A 16,671-nucleotide genomic window follows, 5' to 3' on the forward strand; every position below is an offset into this window, starting at 1 on the left:
CTGGGGCTGTATAGCATCTCTGGGCATCTATCTATAGTAGACAAAAAGGGAGTAAAGAACATAAATAATATGAAGCCAGCGGTGAACTATACGTTTAGTCCATTTTAGACTGTACATGCAGTCATGGCCGTAAATGTTGTCACCCCTAAAAAAAATTCTAAAAAATGAAGTGTTTCTCACAGAAAAGGATTGCAGCAACACATGTTTTGCTATACACATGTTTATTCCCTTTGTGTGGATTGGAACTAAACCAAAAAAGGGAGTTAAAAAACATCAAATCAAGAATCTCAAGGTTACAAGTCTATGTCCAGAGTTCTAGATTTGCCTTTGTCCACAGTGCGCAACATTTATCATGACGTTTGCAACCATTGGCACTATAGCTAATCTCCCTGCGTGTGGACGGGAGAGAAATATTTATGAAAGGTGTCAACGCAGGATAGTCCAGATAGTGGATAAGCAGCCCCAAACAAGTTCCAATGATATTCAAGCTGTCCTGCAGGCTCAGGGACCATCAGTGTCAGCGCAAACTATCCGTCAACATTTAAATGAAATGAAACGCTATCGCAGGAGACCCAGGAGGACCCCACTGCTGACACAGAGACATAAAGAAAAGCAAGACTACCTTTTGCCAAAATGAACTTGAGTGAGCGAAAATCCTTCTGGGAAAACGTCTTGTGGACAGATGAGACCAAGATAGAGCTTTTTGGTAAAGCACATCATTCTACTGTTAACCGAAAATGGAATGAGGCCTACAAAGAAAATAACACAGTACCTACAGTGATATATGGTGGAGGTTCAATGATGTTTTGGGGTTGTTTTGCTGCCTCTGGCACTGGGTGCCTTGAATGTGTGCAAGGTATCATGAAATCTAAGGATTGCCAATGGATTTTGGGTCGCACTGTACAGCCCAATGTCAGAAAGCTGGGTTTGCGTCTGAGATCTTGGGACTTCCAGCAGGACAATGATCCCAAACATACTTCAAAAAGCACCCAGAAATGGATGGCAACAAAGCGCTGGAGAGTTCTGAAGTGGCCAGCAATGAGTCCAGATCTAAATCCCCTTGAACACCTGTGAAGAGATCTTAAAATTGCTGTTGCGAAAAGGCACCCTTCCAATAAGAGAGACCTGGAGCAGTTTGCAAAGGAAGAGTGGTCCAACATTCTGGCTGAGAGGTGTAAGAAGCTTATTGATGGTTATAGGAAGCGACTGATTTCAGAAATTTTTTCCAAGGGGTGTGCAACCAAATATTAAGTTATGGGTGCCAATAATTTTGTCCAGCCCATTTTTGAAGTTTTGTGGGACATTATGTCCAATTTACTTTTTTCCTCCCTTTTTTGGTGTAGTTCCCATACACACAAAGGAAATAAACATGTGTATAGCAAAATATGTATTACTGCAATCCTTTTCTGTAAGAAATACTTCTTTGTCTGTCTACAAAAATTTCAGGGATGCCAACATTTACGGCCATGGCTGTGTGGGATAAAATGTAAGGATATGTGTTGCTCATGCTACTGTAAGCAACCTGTGTGGCCTAAATGTGTTACCATGGCCTACAGTGTCTCCAGACTTGTCTCCCCTCTAACACATCTGAGACGTCCTTGACCTGCAATTGTAAAGGGAGCTGCCATCAGTGATTCTTGAAGGTTTTCATTCAGCTTGGCAGGAAACTCCTCAGACAACCATTAAAGGGGTACTCCGACTAGTGCTGGGCGGTATGACCAAAAATGGGTATCACGGTATTTTTCAAACTTATGGCGGTTCCACGGTATTTGACGGTATTTTAGTTTTTTCACTCATTTCCCCCTTACCACCATACTTCCCCCCCCCCCCCCCCCCCCTCTCTCGAATGAATTATCAGCCACAGTGCGCTGGGGAACTAATCATGTATGACACGTGGGCGCTGTCCTGCCTCTCCTCCTCCACCCCCACCGAATGTATGAACTATCAACCGCAGCACTGTCCCCACATCGGGGGACTAATCATGTTACCCGCAAGCGCTGATCTCCTTTTCCTCCTGTGAGCCGCGGCACTGGAAATGAATGAGTTGTGTTGTGTGCTGAGTTCTGTAGCACCTGCGGCCCACTGGCTTTCAGCGCTTGCTGGGGGAGGCGACAGCTTCCGTTCTACGTCCTGTGCCCACGGCACACAACTCATTCCTTTCCAGTGCCGTGGCTCACAGGAGAAAAAGGAGATCAGCGCCTGCGGGCAACATGATTAGTGTCCCGATGTACAGCGCTGCGGCTGATAGTTCATTCATTCAGTGGGGGTAGTAAAAGCAGGACAGCGCCCGCGGGTCATAAATGATTAGTTCCCAAGCGCACTGCGGCTGATGATTCATTCATTCGAGGGCGGAGGGGCCTAACCGGTATTGCGGTATAGGGAAAAATTCATACCGTACAGAAAAAACACACGGTTTTCGGTATTAACCGGTGTATCGCCCAGCACTAACTTTGACCTTGTCCCTCATGACATCACACCACGACCCCTTAATGCAAGTCTATGGGAGGGGGCGTGGCAACTATGCTCCCTCCCATAGACTTGCATTGAGGGGAGGTGTGGTGTGATGTCATGATCCCCGCCGCCGACACCCAGATGCCTTTGGATAGGGGATCCGATGCCTTGGGGTGGAGTAACCCTTTAATAACATCACTGATCGCATGCCAAGAAGTTTTACATGGTGTTCATACTCCATACTAAATAAATCAAGATTTTTTTTAACATTTTGTGTACGTTTTTTTGTCATTTGCATATTAACATGTATATCAATCCTGTGATTTCCATAATTCCACCACTTTTCCTTCTCGGTCTTTCAATTGAAATATTGCGTATAAGCTAAATCTTTACCTGAGTATTTACACTGATGTTTTCTGCGCTAACATTGTTTGGCTTATTTTCCAGGCGGTACAACCTGACCCTTTACAGGCTGTAACAATATTGTATCACTGTGACCTTGAATAACTGCCAGAGAAATGTAAATACCTAGGAAGGATTTGTGTTTCCTCTTTCTGGCTAATACAAGGCTTACAGCTTTTCTTCAATGCATCTGTGATGTTGGCTTTTAACTGAAAAGTTGTTATGGAAGGGTGGCAACAAGAAAATGCAGTAAAGATGGTGTTCTGCACGGAATTTGTAAGGTTTTTATACTTTGCAGGGCAAAGTTTTTAAAATCCACACCAAAAACCTGTTAAAATCCACAGCACTGTAGAAAATTTCCATGAAGCATTTGTGCTCATGTGGCTCTGAAGTCATATGACAAATTTGTATGTGTCAATATAGTAGTGCATAGGTTTAAAGGAGAACTCCATCAAAAATTAACTCAACCCCTGCTTGGGACCCCGCTCTCTGAGGAGCGCATGTTGTTTACTGGTTAGAGGACATACGCTCTGTTCATTTCTATGGAAGCACTGATGATGCCCAAGTGCTGTACTTGGATCTTTTCGGCACTCCCATAGAAATTAAAGGAGTGCATGCTCTGCTCACTGAGCCCCGACTCCCCCCGACCTTTTGTTCTCTTGTGAAGCCAGGCACATTGAGTGTCCTTTAATATACTATATAACGTAATATCTTATGCATATATATTGTGGTTATGATATATTATATGTATAACCTCTTGTTAAATAGAGTTCACCTTGATAAAAATTAGTTTTTTATACAACCGTATGTTTTTTTTCGTCAATTGAATTTATGCATTTTTATATATAATATGAGTCTCTTGGGCGTTTGCAATTTTCTTTTTTGTGTACAGCATGTTATCATAGTTCTTAACATGTCAGTTTGTCTAACTTTAGTAATTGTTGAGGTTTTTTAGTCATGATTAAGGACAGCCAGTCATCAGAAGTGTGTCTGTTTTACCGCTGGTGTAACCTAACCTAGTATGTAAAAAATCTGCTAATGCAAAGTCCTTTCAGAGTCTGGAGTATGAATTTGAGCTGTGGTAAAACTTAAGGTGGTACTCTGTATATAGGGCTATGGTCCAGTGTGAAAACTTCTCTAGTCCAGAAAATATATAGTACATGTAGAAATGTAGTGTGACGATCGTCTTGGGGATTAGCTCTGGGATCGTCCTGGACCACGCCACAGGATGCGTTTCTTCTCAATAAACCAGCAAACAAACACTTATAATGCAAATCTGCCACCTTACCAGTTTTATTAGACAGGTTGCAGGGAAATAAATAAACAAAAAGCAGGAACAACCAAAATCCTAGACCGTCTGGTCACTGACTAAACAGATCAGCTTGTCCTGACAAACAACCGCTGAGCTTCCCTCAGCCGGTTAAACATATGTCCCCTGCAACCTTTTACTCACAATTCATGTCACTCTCTTTGAGCCACTCATAGCTCGGGCTGTGTACTCCTCAGCAGGCTCTGTCTCTTCCCTACAGCCCACATGCTGTCTCCTAGGAAGAGCCCACATTAGACTGAGTCTCCATCTCATATACACCTCCCTTCCCTCCTGCCTCATTACTTAAGAAGCAGGTTAGAGCTTCTGCAGGGTGAGCCAAGGAAATACACCCTTTCCTTGCCACACTGCCACAGTAGCTAAACGGCACTCACAATTAGATGCATATTAAAATCTTCAATGCTTTATTGCGTTTCATTAAAATAAATTCATGTCGGTTGGTGTGCTAGGCAGATAGGATGGAGAGAAATTGGTAGCTGCCTAGCACGCGCTAGGTACGTGCTAATGAAGCGTTAGGTACGTGCAAAGTAGCTACCGCTGTCTCTCTGTCCTTCCTGCCTAGCACACTTACAGACATGAATAGATTTTAAAGAAACACAATAAAGCATTGAAGATTTTTATCTGCATCTATTGGTGAGTGCCATTCAGCTACATTTCTACGTTTACCATTAAAGCTTTTATGGAGCTGGAAGTCAATTTGCCTTTCTGTTGTACATATGCCAGGGAACCCAAGGGTGTCTTCACATGCTCCTAATAATAGAAAGTTAAAGTAATTTCTGATAGTTGTGTTCTACTTTTTCCAATTTCTCTACATAATTTTTCTACATAATAAGATTATTGTAATGTGTTGTGAGGATAAGAGAAAATATGTAAATATTGTTATATTGTTTATTCAGACACGCCATTGCTATGATCTGTCCTTATGACCCCATTATTATCATGGACTTTAGTGTGTACTTGTAGTATCCATTAGTAGCATATGTACGGGCAAGACTGCCACCTCTGTGATTCTTTCCATCATATGTACATGTTAATATTTATTGGCCTAGCGAGTGATACTTTTATAAATCTACTTAGGCTGAGAAAGACAAGGCAGGCACCAAAGCTGGGATATCTGGGGTTAAGGACACGGTGTGGAGCGTGGAACAGCCCAGAGGTGATGTATACATGTACTTCAGGGGGTGCCAATCAAAAAGTTCAGAGCTTGTAAATGCAGTTTGCAAGTAGAAAAGTAGATTGCACTCACCCACTAGTGAAGCTAAAACATCTTCTTTATTGGAACATCGTTAAAACATGCTAAAGGGAGGGGTACAGAGATGCGGTCAGCTCACGCTGACCGCATCTCTCTACCCCTCCCTTTAGCATGTTTTAACGATGTTCCAATAAAGAAGACGTTTTAACTTCACTAGTGGGTGAGTGCAATCTACTTCTTTTCTACTTGCAAACTTTTATAAATATGGCTTTCCTGTGTCTTGGGACCAGCATAGTGAAGTAGTTAGACATGTATTTTAAATACAAATGCATCTGTAATATCTTGTTTGCAAGCCCAGCATGTCTGCTATTGTCTTTCACAGTATGCACAAAGTAGAAGATGAATAGAACAAGACCGTAATATGTTATGCCTTAAACCACCCGCTGATAATGAGGACAGATTTCACGCTCATAGTATTGTTTACCCGTCAAAACTTACTTTCAGATGTAATGTCTTCTGTATGTAAAGACATGCAGAATATTTCCTTACTCCCAATACTAGATCTAGACATTCTTATGACTCAACATCCATGTGAATTATCCTAAGTAAACCCAAAGTGGGATCTCATTAGAATGAAAATAATTTTAAATGTAGACTGGGTAAATAAGCAAAATAACTTTCCTGTTCCAGACTTTGGAAAAAAATTGAGATGAATTGGAAAATTCTCATTTGATTTTCTGGATGTTTTTATAATAAGGCTTCTGTGTTTCCTAACAGACATTTCCTAACCTTGGTTACCATATGTGTCAAACTTTTTAACGCTACATAAAGGCTTTCTTAGCCCTAAAGTACATGTTAGAGTTAACTCTTGGTGGTGTTTACTGCCACTTTTATGCATGGTTGTAGATGCTACTCAGTAATTTCTGATGACATACTACACAGCAGCATGCCAAGCCTGTATTCTGAATACTCCTCCAGCAATGCATCTTATACAATTGTCTTTCTAGATCACTCTTAGGCTCAAATCAAGTTTCCCATGTGGCTAAGTAACTGACCTTGACAGACAAGATCTTTTAGAGAAATAATAGATTTCGTGTGATATTGTATCTCATAGGCCGAGCATTGTGTTGACTTTACACTATATTTCAGAAGGAGTTTAGAGCTTTTGTATAACAGTGCAGCAGCTTGTTGTGTAGAATAGTAGTGTACAGTTTCTCTGTACTAATAGCCGGTAATAAAGTCACAGAAAGCCGCTCTTGGCAGGAGAATAGTCCTGATAACCGCTAATGGACTGAAGAAATCTCTACTGCAATGTAACATATCACCGCATTGCATCGTATTGCACTGAACTTTCATCCAAGAGGATCTCAACATTCCTTTTCACTTTAGTTTAAACATTCACATTGAGGTATAAAGAGAGAGATGCTCGTGTTATAGAACATAGTAAGTTATTGTTTATGGCAGAGGTTTGGATGACATTCATCTCTACCTTCAATCTGAATGTATTAGATTCATTCTTGGTTAGTCATGTGAAGATGCTTGCATTTAGTCTGGGGTCTTATTACAGGATAGTTGTATATGTCTTTTTGACTTTCTGTGTTCAACATTCGGGCTATAACCTATAGGATGGGAAGATCGATTTGATGACATAGAATCAGCTCTAGACTCATTTTACTTCTATTCATATACACTCGTGGGAACGCAAAGGAGTGTCCTCAGTCATAGTCAAAAGCATCCGAAGCATAAAGAGTATCTCACATAAGTGAGTCCACCCCTCACATTTTTGATAATATTTTATATCTTTTCATGTGACAACACTGAAGAAATGACACTCTACTACAATGTAAAATCTTGTCTGCTGTCCCCTTAAATAACTCAACTCTCAGCCAATTAATGCCTAAACCTTGGCAACAAAAGTAAGTACAACCCAAAGTAAAATTGTTTGTTTAAATTGGACCCAGTTGTGACTTGCTAGTGTTACATGGCCTCTCTAATACTTGTCACTGGAAGTTCAACATGGCACCTCATGGCATGAGGATCTGAAAAAAAGAATTGTTGCTCTACATAAAGAAGGCTTGGCCTATAAGAAGAGTGTCAAGACCATGAAACTTAGCTGAACCACGGTGGACAAGACTATACAGGGATTTCACAGGTCAGGTTCTATTCAGAACAGTCCTCTCAATGATCTACTAAAGAAGTTTGAGTGCACATGCTCAGCGTTATATCCAGAGGTTGTCTTTGGGAAATAGAGGTAGGATTGCTGCCAGCATTGTTGAAGAGGTGGGGGATCAGTCTGTCAGCGCCAAGACCGTACGCTACACACTGCATCAAATTGGTCCACATGGCTGTTGTTCCAGCAGGAAGCATATTTTAAAGATGATGCTCAAGAAAGCCCGCAAATAGCTTACTGAAGACAAGCAGATTAAGGAAATGGATTACTGGAACCATAACCTGAGGTTCGATGAGACCAGGATAAACTTATTTCATTCAGATGGTGTCAAGTGTGTGTGTGTGGTGGCAACCAGATGAGAAGTACAAAGAAAAGTGTGTCTTGCCTACAGTCAATCATAGGGATGGGAGCGTCATGGTCTGGTCCTGCATGATTTCGTCTGGCAATAAGGAGCAACAGTTCATTAAGGGAACTAACATTTCTTCAGTGTTCTCACATGAAAAGATATAATAGAATATTTTCAAAAATGGAAGGAGTGTACTGGCTTATGGGAGATACTGGCCCTCGTTTACTAAGCTAAACTCCACTAGTTTTTGTCAGATTTTTCCATGTTATTTTGGTGCATAGTGTCTGAGACAGGAAAATCCAACTAACCAGACATTGCATTTTGAAAAGCCAAAAAGGGATGTGGTGTTACAAAGGGGCGTGGTCGGTCCAGAAAGGGGCGTCTATTCACAACGTGACCTATTTACTATTGAATTCACAGAAAATCCTTTTGAATAAGTGGCTGGAAATTTCCACCTAGAAAAACCCTACACTCTTAGTAAATGAGGCCCAATGTACGTATAGATACTATTCTCAGACCTATTCAAAATTTTCCTTCTATGCTACTACAATTTCAGTGTGTGGTTACTTTATTCACAAACTAGAAAGTACTGTTTATTTGATAAAGTATCTGGCACCAACCATAGCCAGCTCCAGGGAGCAATGGCATTACTTCATTACTTTATATGGAAGATGGGCTTATTGATTATATATGTTTCTTGAAAAAATATGTAATTTTGATTCCTGCTAATGCTGGGCTTAGGAGTCCAGTGAGTGGTCTTGATCAATGATTTACAGCTGACCCTGTATATGCAGTTATAGGGAATGCTCCCAATCACTGATCAGGACCACTCACTGGACTCTTGACCCTAGAATGAGCAAATATCAAAATAAAACCAATCTTATCTCTATAATCATACATTGAATGAGTCTCCTAGGGCTAGTCTCCCCCCCCCCCCCAAATCATATATGATTATGTCCCATGCACAGAACTGTAATGTTTCCTCTGAAGTTTATGAGGCTCTGTATTTTTATTTCCCCCCCCTAGTTTTATATGGAAATCATGGCATCCCCCCGATCCTTAGGTGCTGTATGAATGAAGGTGTTGATAGCTTCTTATATGAAACTCTAAAAGGTAACACATGGAATCCCTAAGGCCAGGGCTCAAGTCCTGTAGGAACTGAGTTCCTGCACTTTTTCCACAGCAGGAACACCGTTCCCATTAGCAGGACCAGCCCTTGAGTGGAAATCTTGGGAGTTCCCACTCTTTTTTTTTTTTCCTGGGACCCCTACCTAAGGCTCCACACTCTTATGTGTCTATGGTGGTAAAACCCTTTTAATGTTTTCTATATACTTTAGCTTGATGCAGTCTGTGGACCATTCTCTTAAAGCTTAAATCTGCTTATTGTGTTGCATACAATTCTACTAAAAGTTAGTAATTTTTTTTGCGTTATTGTTGACCTATTGTTTGCAGGAAGTAAAGAAAACTTGGGAAATTGAGTCTATAGTATTTCCTGGTTACATTTTTGAAAATCCTAAACCTACACGGCCCATATAAGTTTATTTATGAAGATCCCCTCTGAAGTGTCGGTGTCGTTTTTATGAAATGCCTTTCATGTAATGTCTCGCTGCAGCATTTCCACAGAAAAAGCTCTTACTTTTAGTCAATGGAAGGTGTGTGTTCCTCTACCGTGCTTGTCTAATGCTTCTATGCCGCGGTCAGTTATGTACTACATGATTAGGTCTGTTTCTGCTGATATTGCTTGATCTAAATACAGGCCGAAGGCATTTATCAATTTTCTGTGCCATTAAGCATTCTATTTAATTTGCTCCTCTACTGGAGAGGAACTGGCAGCGGTCCTATTGCACTTCTGCTTTCATGTTGTTTATTGTGTTGATATTCCTTGCGGAAATGGTATCGAAAGGAAGGAAAGAAATGTCACGGAAAAGTTCCAAAATAATAACCAGATAAAAACATGCTAGGATGATACTACTCTGATAAGTCCATTATAGTTAGTGAAAACTGTAGCTAGAACAACTTTTCAGTGTACATCAGTACGGCACGAGTCTTTATGATGCCATTTTATCTGATTCTGGTCATCTATAATTCTTATAAAATAAGATGAAGCAAACTGCTGTGGGGTGCTGATAATAGACTTTTTATATGTAATAAGACCAAGACGTAAGAATATTTCTAAAACCCACTTGGTTGGTGGTCTCCACAAGGTATTGTGCTGTTATGATCAACGAGTAGCAAGTTACTATATTCTAAAACATGAGTGCTTGAAATCCCTTTCCTCGCCTGTAAAGAGCTTCCAGAACAGTGGAAAACCACTTTATGAGGAAAACTTGTCTTAAGAACAAATTTATTGAAAACTGTTTCTGGTCTGACATCATTTGGTCATTGCTCGTCACCACTTCTTCCTGCTTGTGAGACAAGCAATCTGTACAGATTGGTGATCAAGAACGCGCATGCGTTCGAAACGCGTCCATAGGAGAGGTTTGCTGACCAGGTGAAGGTGTATGGTGTGTGCTCTGCATTTTAAAGAAAAGCTCAATAAAGGATCTACATTTTAAAGGTACTGCTGGACTACCCATTTTTTATTTTACTAACAAGTACCAAGCCGGGCCGGGCTCGAGTCCTTGCAGACCATGGAGGAGGTGAGCTGAAAGACTTATTTTTCTATACTCATTTACAGAAACTAAACACCGGCCACAGCAGCATGCCGCATTAGTCAGTGATTGGCTAACATGGCAGTTTCTGCTGAGAATACTTGTCCCAGAAGCAGGAAGAAGCTGTGACAAGCAATGAGCAGATGACATCCACCTGCAATTCTGGGGGATCAGGAGATGTGAGTATAGCTAATTTTTATTTTTTTTATTTATTTTTTTAACCTCACTTCCAGACATATATAAAAACCTATGTAACTGGAACTATCTAGCAGAAATCATAGTCTTAGTTGGCTTTCTTTTTAAATTTGTCAAGCTTCATAATGTCTAAAAACAATACATTAGATTGCCTTCAGTACCATAATAATGCCTTTTCAGTGTATAGAAGCACTGTTCAAAGAGTATGGCTGCTATCATAAATAATTAGTAAGGGAAGCACATGAGCTTTTAGCTTTAATTTCTTCTTGTTCATGGTTGAACAGTACGTGTGATACATTAATCTCTAGAACAGTCTTTAGAGTTCATTGATCAGGTCACTTTCCTTGGTTACATCTGTGGGGAGGGGAGTATTGTTGGACTGTACACAGCTAGTATATTATGTTTCACATCACACTGCCCATATTTATGCCCATTTACTGCTAACATCCACCTAGTAACTTCAACTAATGTAGAATTAATGGTAGTAAATTGATAGTAGTAATTCTACCTTCACTGATAAATAACATTGAAAATACATAACTTACAACAATACAGCCCGATCTTCAGGTAAATTAGTTTTGACTTTTTTCACACTCAAAATTCTGCAGTATATACCGTATTTTTCGCCCTATAGGACGCACCGGCGTATAAGACTCACCCAATTTATAGGTGCCAAATCTAAAAAAATATAGATTCTGAACCCAACTGTGGTCTTCAGCCTGCGGACCTCCAGATGTTGCAAAACTACAACTCCCAGCATGCCCGGACAGCCGTTGGCTGTCCGGGCATGCTGGGAGTTGTAGTTTTGCAACATCTGGAGGTCCGCAGGTTGAAGACCACTGGTATAGGAGGTAGTACTCGCATGTCCCCGCCGCTCCGGACCCATCACCGGTGCCCTGGATGTTGCTCCATCGCTGTCGCCGTGTCCCCGTGGTGTCCCCGACGCTCCGGACTTCTTCTTCCCCGGGATCCACGCTCTCTGTCGCAGTCATCACGTCGCCGTCATCACACCGCTACGCACGCCACTCCTATTGGATGACAGCGTGCGCGACGACGTGATGACGTCGAAGGAGAGGGCATGGGATCCCGGCACGGAGAAGACACCGAGGAGGCAGGTAAGGTCCCTCCCAGTGTCCTGTAAGCGGTTCGGGACACCGCGATTTCACAGCGGCGGTCCCGAACAGCCCGACTGAGCAGCCGGGTTAGTGTTATTTTCGCTTCAGACGCAGCGGTCAGCTTTGATCGCCGCGTCTGAAGGGTTAATACAGGGCATCACCGCGATCGGTGATGTCCTGTATTAGCGGCGGGTCCCGGCCATTGATGGCCGCAGGTATTCGCCGTATAAGACTCACCAACTTCCCCCCCCTAGTTTTGGGGAAGAAAAAGTGCGTCTTATACGGCGAAAAATACGGTAACAAATTTTGACATTTTCCAGTTTACAAGTAGGATCTATATTTATACAGTATAAAACATTAACAATATTCCAGGACTTTATTTACAGTTCTCCAGCATTCCTTGCTGATTCAGCATTTGTACAGAGCCTGCTCTGGTTACCTGATGTTATACAGCAGCCTATAGAACACCAACCCTCCCATTGTATTGTAGGCATTCAGCTAAGCTATAGATGTCTAGTCAACAACTGTATTGGCAATTTCCAATAGCAGTCAGTGCTGTTGACTGCATGTTGCATATTATAATTTGAAGCCTAGCTGTTTCAGACAACTTTTGTACATTCTTATGTACAGTCTATGTACTTATGTACGGTCTTATATACTTGAGGGTAGCACTATTTCTGGCCATTATATAACTTGTGTATAGGGTTTTTCACAAGATTTCTGCTCTGCTGGTTTCTGTTGTCCAAGCCTCTGGTGTCTCCCATACTCTACACACACACACAAACACACACACACACACACAAACACACACAAACACACACAAACACACACAAACACACACAAACACACACAAACACACACACAAACACACAAACACACAAACACACAAACACACACAGAAGAGGGGAGCTCTGCTTTCCTACAGTCATGGCCATAAATTAACCCTAATCCATCCCCATTTGTGTGGATTTTTGTCTGGAGTCTTATGCAAGTCTATGGGACTTCCGTTACTCTCAGACTGCAAAGATTGCCCAGAACGTCTAAACGTTCCGCTGACTATCACCCAGGCAGGTGCAGAAAATTTTGTGCAGGGGGATAGGCTATGGGAACGATAGTGTCATTGTTGATTCCTCTCCCACAAGGTTTAGGTAGGTAGACTGGGCAACACTGGGTACTCTGTTAGTACTTGTAACTGGTGTAGGCTATTCCTACCACCCTCCCCTTTTATAGGATTTGAAAACATCAGTAATTCATGTCTCTCTAGCTCCCTTTTTATTTTTTTATTTTTTGTCTGAGTAAATGGGTGTTTAGCTGGAGGGGCTTGATATAAGAAGTAAGAGGCACTTATCTTTGACAAGATATATTACAAGGTTTATTCTCCTGTACTATATTTATTTTATGCAGTTGTTTTAAAGCAATAACCACAATTTAAAGAAAAGCAGCACAGTGTAACAAAAACCTTTTAAAATTGTATTATCATTTTTTTTAAGCTCCTGTTAACCCCCATATTCCCCCCTGACTAGTCAATCTACAGTGTTTCTTGGCTTCAGTGTATTCAATATTTACTGTGTGCTGTGCAGATAAAGCTCCTCTGGGTTTAATGCCTGGTAACCTATAAGTTATAATTACATTCGCCCCATTTCTCTCGTGCAGTTTAGCTGTGGTCAGTTTGGTCACTTGCTTTCTATAATTAGACTGTAGAATTAATGTTCTTCAGAGAATGTTATGCTGACTTGTCATGGGGCTGTACATGAATAGGCTGATCCCCCCCCCCTATAACTCATAATGAACCATGGGAGATCATGGCATAGATGTGATAAAGTTATCCTAAATGTATCCATAAACATTATGGGAGGAAATGTATCATTTGCAGTGTTTTTGAAGTCTGATCTGTTGGTAGACGTTCCTCGGTGCATTAGATTATCCGCCTGCTTTTTTAAATTGCTGCACGGACTGTTATCAGATCACGCATATTTTCTGTGCTAAATATTTTGCTAGTGCACTTTACTCCCTGGCTGTCCGGCAGACCCAGCTGTTTTGCTCCATAAACTAGTTCAATGGATGAGTCTGATATGACTGCCAGCTATTATTTATGATCGCAGGACTGACGCTTGGTCTGAACAATGGGGGAGATTTATCAAAACCTGTGCAGAGGAAGAGTGGCGCAGTTGCCCATAGCAACCAATCAGATTGCTTCTTTCAGTTTCCACAGGCCTCTAAAGAGGCCTGTGGAAAATGAAAGAAGCAATCTGATTGGTTGCTATGGGCAACTGCACCACTCTTCCTCTGCACAGGTTTTGATAAATCTCCCCCAATATGTACAAAGCTTATTTTTAATGACCCTAATGTTTTTTATCCCGACCCCAAAACTTGCAAGGAATCTCCACCATGCTTCACTGTTGCCTACAGGCACTCCATTATTGTACCGCTCTTCAGCCCTTAGGTAAAAAAAACTGCGTTGTGTTAGGCTAGGTTCAGACTACAGAATTTCCACCTGCAATTCCTCTTTAAAATTGCAGGCGGACATTCCCCTTGCTAAAATGTACTGTATAGTGAATGGGTTTCCGTTCACAAATTCACACTTCGGAATTTGTGAAGCGAAATTTGTGAACGGAAAATCCGCTTGGAAATTTCCGCCTGAAGAATGGGGTTGCTCTTTCTTCAGGCGGAAATACTCGCAGAACACATTGCAATCTATTGGAGACTGCCGTGTCCGCGCGGTCCTTGCGCCGACTGATTCAGTCGGCGCTGGCCGCACTCGGAATCTCTGTGTGGAAATTTTCTGCCCGGAGATTCCATAGTGTGAACCTAGCCTTACAACCAAATTATTTTTTATTTGGACTTATCAGTTTAACATTGTTCTGCACTCTAGTCCCTATTTTTTTTCACACAGTCGGGTCGCCTTATTTTCACAGCAAAGGCATGGCTTTTTGGCCACAATGGTCTTCCATTTCTGCCTAGACGTCCACAATCAATACCTGGTCTCATTGGTTTCTACCAGTTCTAAGCTGATGACACCACTTCTTCTCATTTTAAAGGGAAGTAACCATGAAGGGTCTTTTATTTGTTGCACCAGGTTTCCTTGGTCAACCACTGTGTATTCCGTCTTCAACAATGCCGGTTTCTTTGTGCATCTTCAAAAGATCTTGAACAGTACATCTTAATACTCTAGTCTGCTTTGAAAACTTTGCATGGTAGAGGCTTCCCTGTTGCAGTATAACTACCTTGTGTTTAGTTGCTGTATTAATGGGGCGTTCCCGCTGCGCTTAAAGCAATACTAACATCTTAATCTCCTGGCAGTTCTTCCCCCCCCCCCCCCTCATTAATATTCACTGATCCTGCAGTACTTTTGATTACATGGCTCCCGGCTAATAACACACGTTGTCGCTAGTGCTGCAGTAGCTGTGAATATAAATGAAGTGGCGGCAGCACGGCCAGAAAATTAACATTCGTATTGTTGGGAACGCCCTCATTGCTAGTTTTCCAGAATAAGTGTGTGTGTATATAGAATATATATTTTGCTGGATGGATTTGTGAAAAAGAGGGTCATCTACACTGTAAGCTTGTGTATTCAGGTTAGCATGACCCTCCTATCGGTTAGACCCTCCTGTCAGTTCACTTTTGAAGGGGTACTCCGCTGGAAAACACACATATATATATATCAACTGGTGCCAGAAAGTTAAACAAATTTGTAAATTCCTTCTATTAAAAAATCTTAACCCTTCCAGTACTTATAAGTTTCTGTATACTCCACAAGAAGTTCTTTTCTTTTTGAATTTCATTTCTGTCTGACCACAGTGCTCTCTGCTGACACCTCTGTCCATGTCAGGAACTGTCCAGAGTAGGAGCAAATCCCCATAGAAAACCTATCCTGCTCTGGACAGTTCCTAAAATGGACAGAGATGTCAGCAGAGAGCATTGTGGTCAGACAGAAAGGAAATTCAAGAAGAAAAGAACTTCCTGTGTAGCATACAGAAGCTTATAAGTACTAGAAGGATTAAGATTTTTTAATATAATTAATTTACAAATCTGTTTAACTTTCTGTCATTTTCCAGTGGAGTACCCGTTTAAGGAATACTGAAAATTTCACAATCTGAAAATCTTTTATTGGCAGGAGAGGGGCTGTTATGGCGAACAGCGGCGAAAGTAGTGATATATGGCCAAGAAGGGAGTTAAGGGGCTGTTATAACTGACATGTCATTTCATTTTGTCGTAAATATCTACATATAAGGCTTTCTTTGGGTATGTACATGATAAATAGACTTACAGACATCATTTTTATATTTTATTAAATACACTAGTTAACATTGTCTAGCTTGAAGAGGTTATACATATAGACATACAGATGAGAAATGAGTGTTATTATCAATAATTATATAAGTAATTATTGTAGTAAAGTACATAATACCCAGCACAAACCTTCTGCAAGTGCAACTTACTCCTGTTGGGCTTGAGGATTACCAATAATGACTGGAAGGCCTGGTCTGAAATGATGATTAAATTGCCATTGGCTTGTGTGTGCTTTCCAGCAGTGCTTGGAGTTCTTTGGTTCTGACTTGTTTTTATTCTGTTTAGTAATTAAGGAAATTTGTTAGTAAATTAGAATATGACATTATGGCAGCCCCTGTGCTAGGGGAGTACATGCAGTTCTCAGCTGAATCTGTTTAGCCAGGACTACATGACTTGCCTCGGGTTAGACATTTAAATCCCAGATCCTTTTTTCTTTTATTTTGTCTTTCTCGTGTAGCTAATAATTTAATGGTACTCCATACTTCTTTGGGATATGTTTGGGAGCTCTTTTTCACAGTTTATGATTAACTTA

General features: G+C 41.2%; 1 protein-coding gene across 5 annotated transcripts in view; it reads left to right on the forward strand.

Moving 5' to 3' along the window:
* Positions 1–16,671, forward strand: part of SPIRE1 (spire type actin nucleation factor 1) — a 171,743-nt gene that overhangs the window by 37,003 nt on the left and 118,069 nt on the right. For 2 of the 5 annotated variants that reach the window (XM_056521530.1, XM_056521529.1), the window contains exon 3: positions 5,258–5,336. The exons of the other annotated variants lie outside the window; for them this stretch is intronic. In XM_056521530.1, coding sequence (XP_056377505.1) covers positions 5,258–5,336 — 79 coding nt within the window. The remainder of the gene's footprint in view (positions 1–5,257; positions 5,337–16,671) is intronic. 5 annotated transcript variants of the gene reach the window in all.

The sequence above is a fragment of the Hyla sarda genome, chromosome 5 (genome assembly GCF_029499605.1).
Source record: "Hyla sarda isolate aHylSar1 chromosome 5, aHylSar1.hap1, whole genome shotgun sequence".
NCBI lineage: Eukaryota > Metazoa > Chordata > Amphibia > Anura > Hylidae > Hyla > Hyla sarda.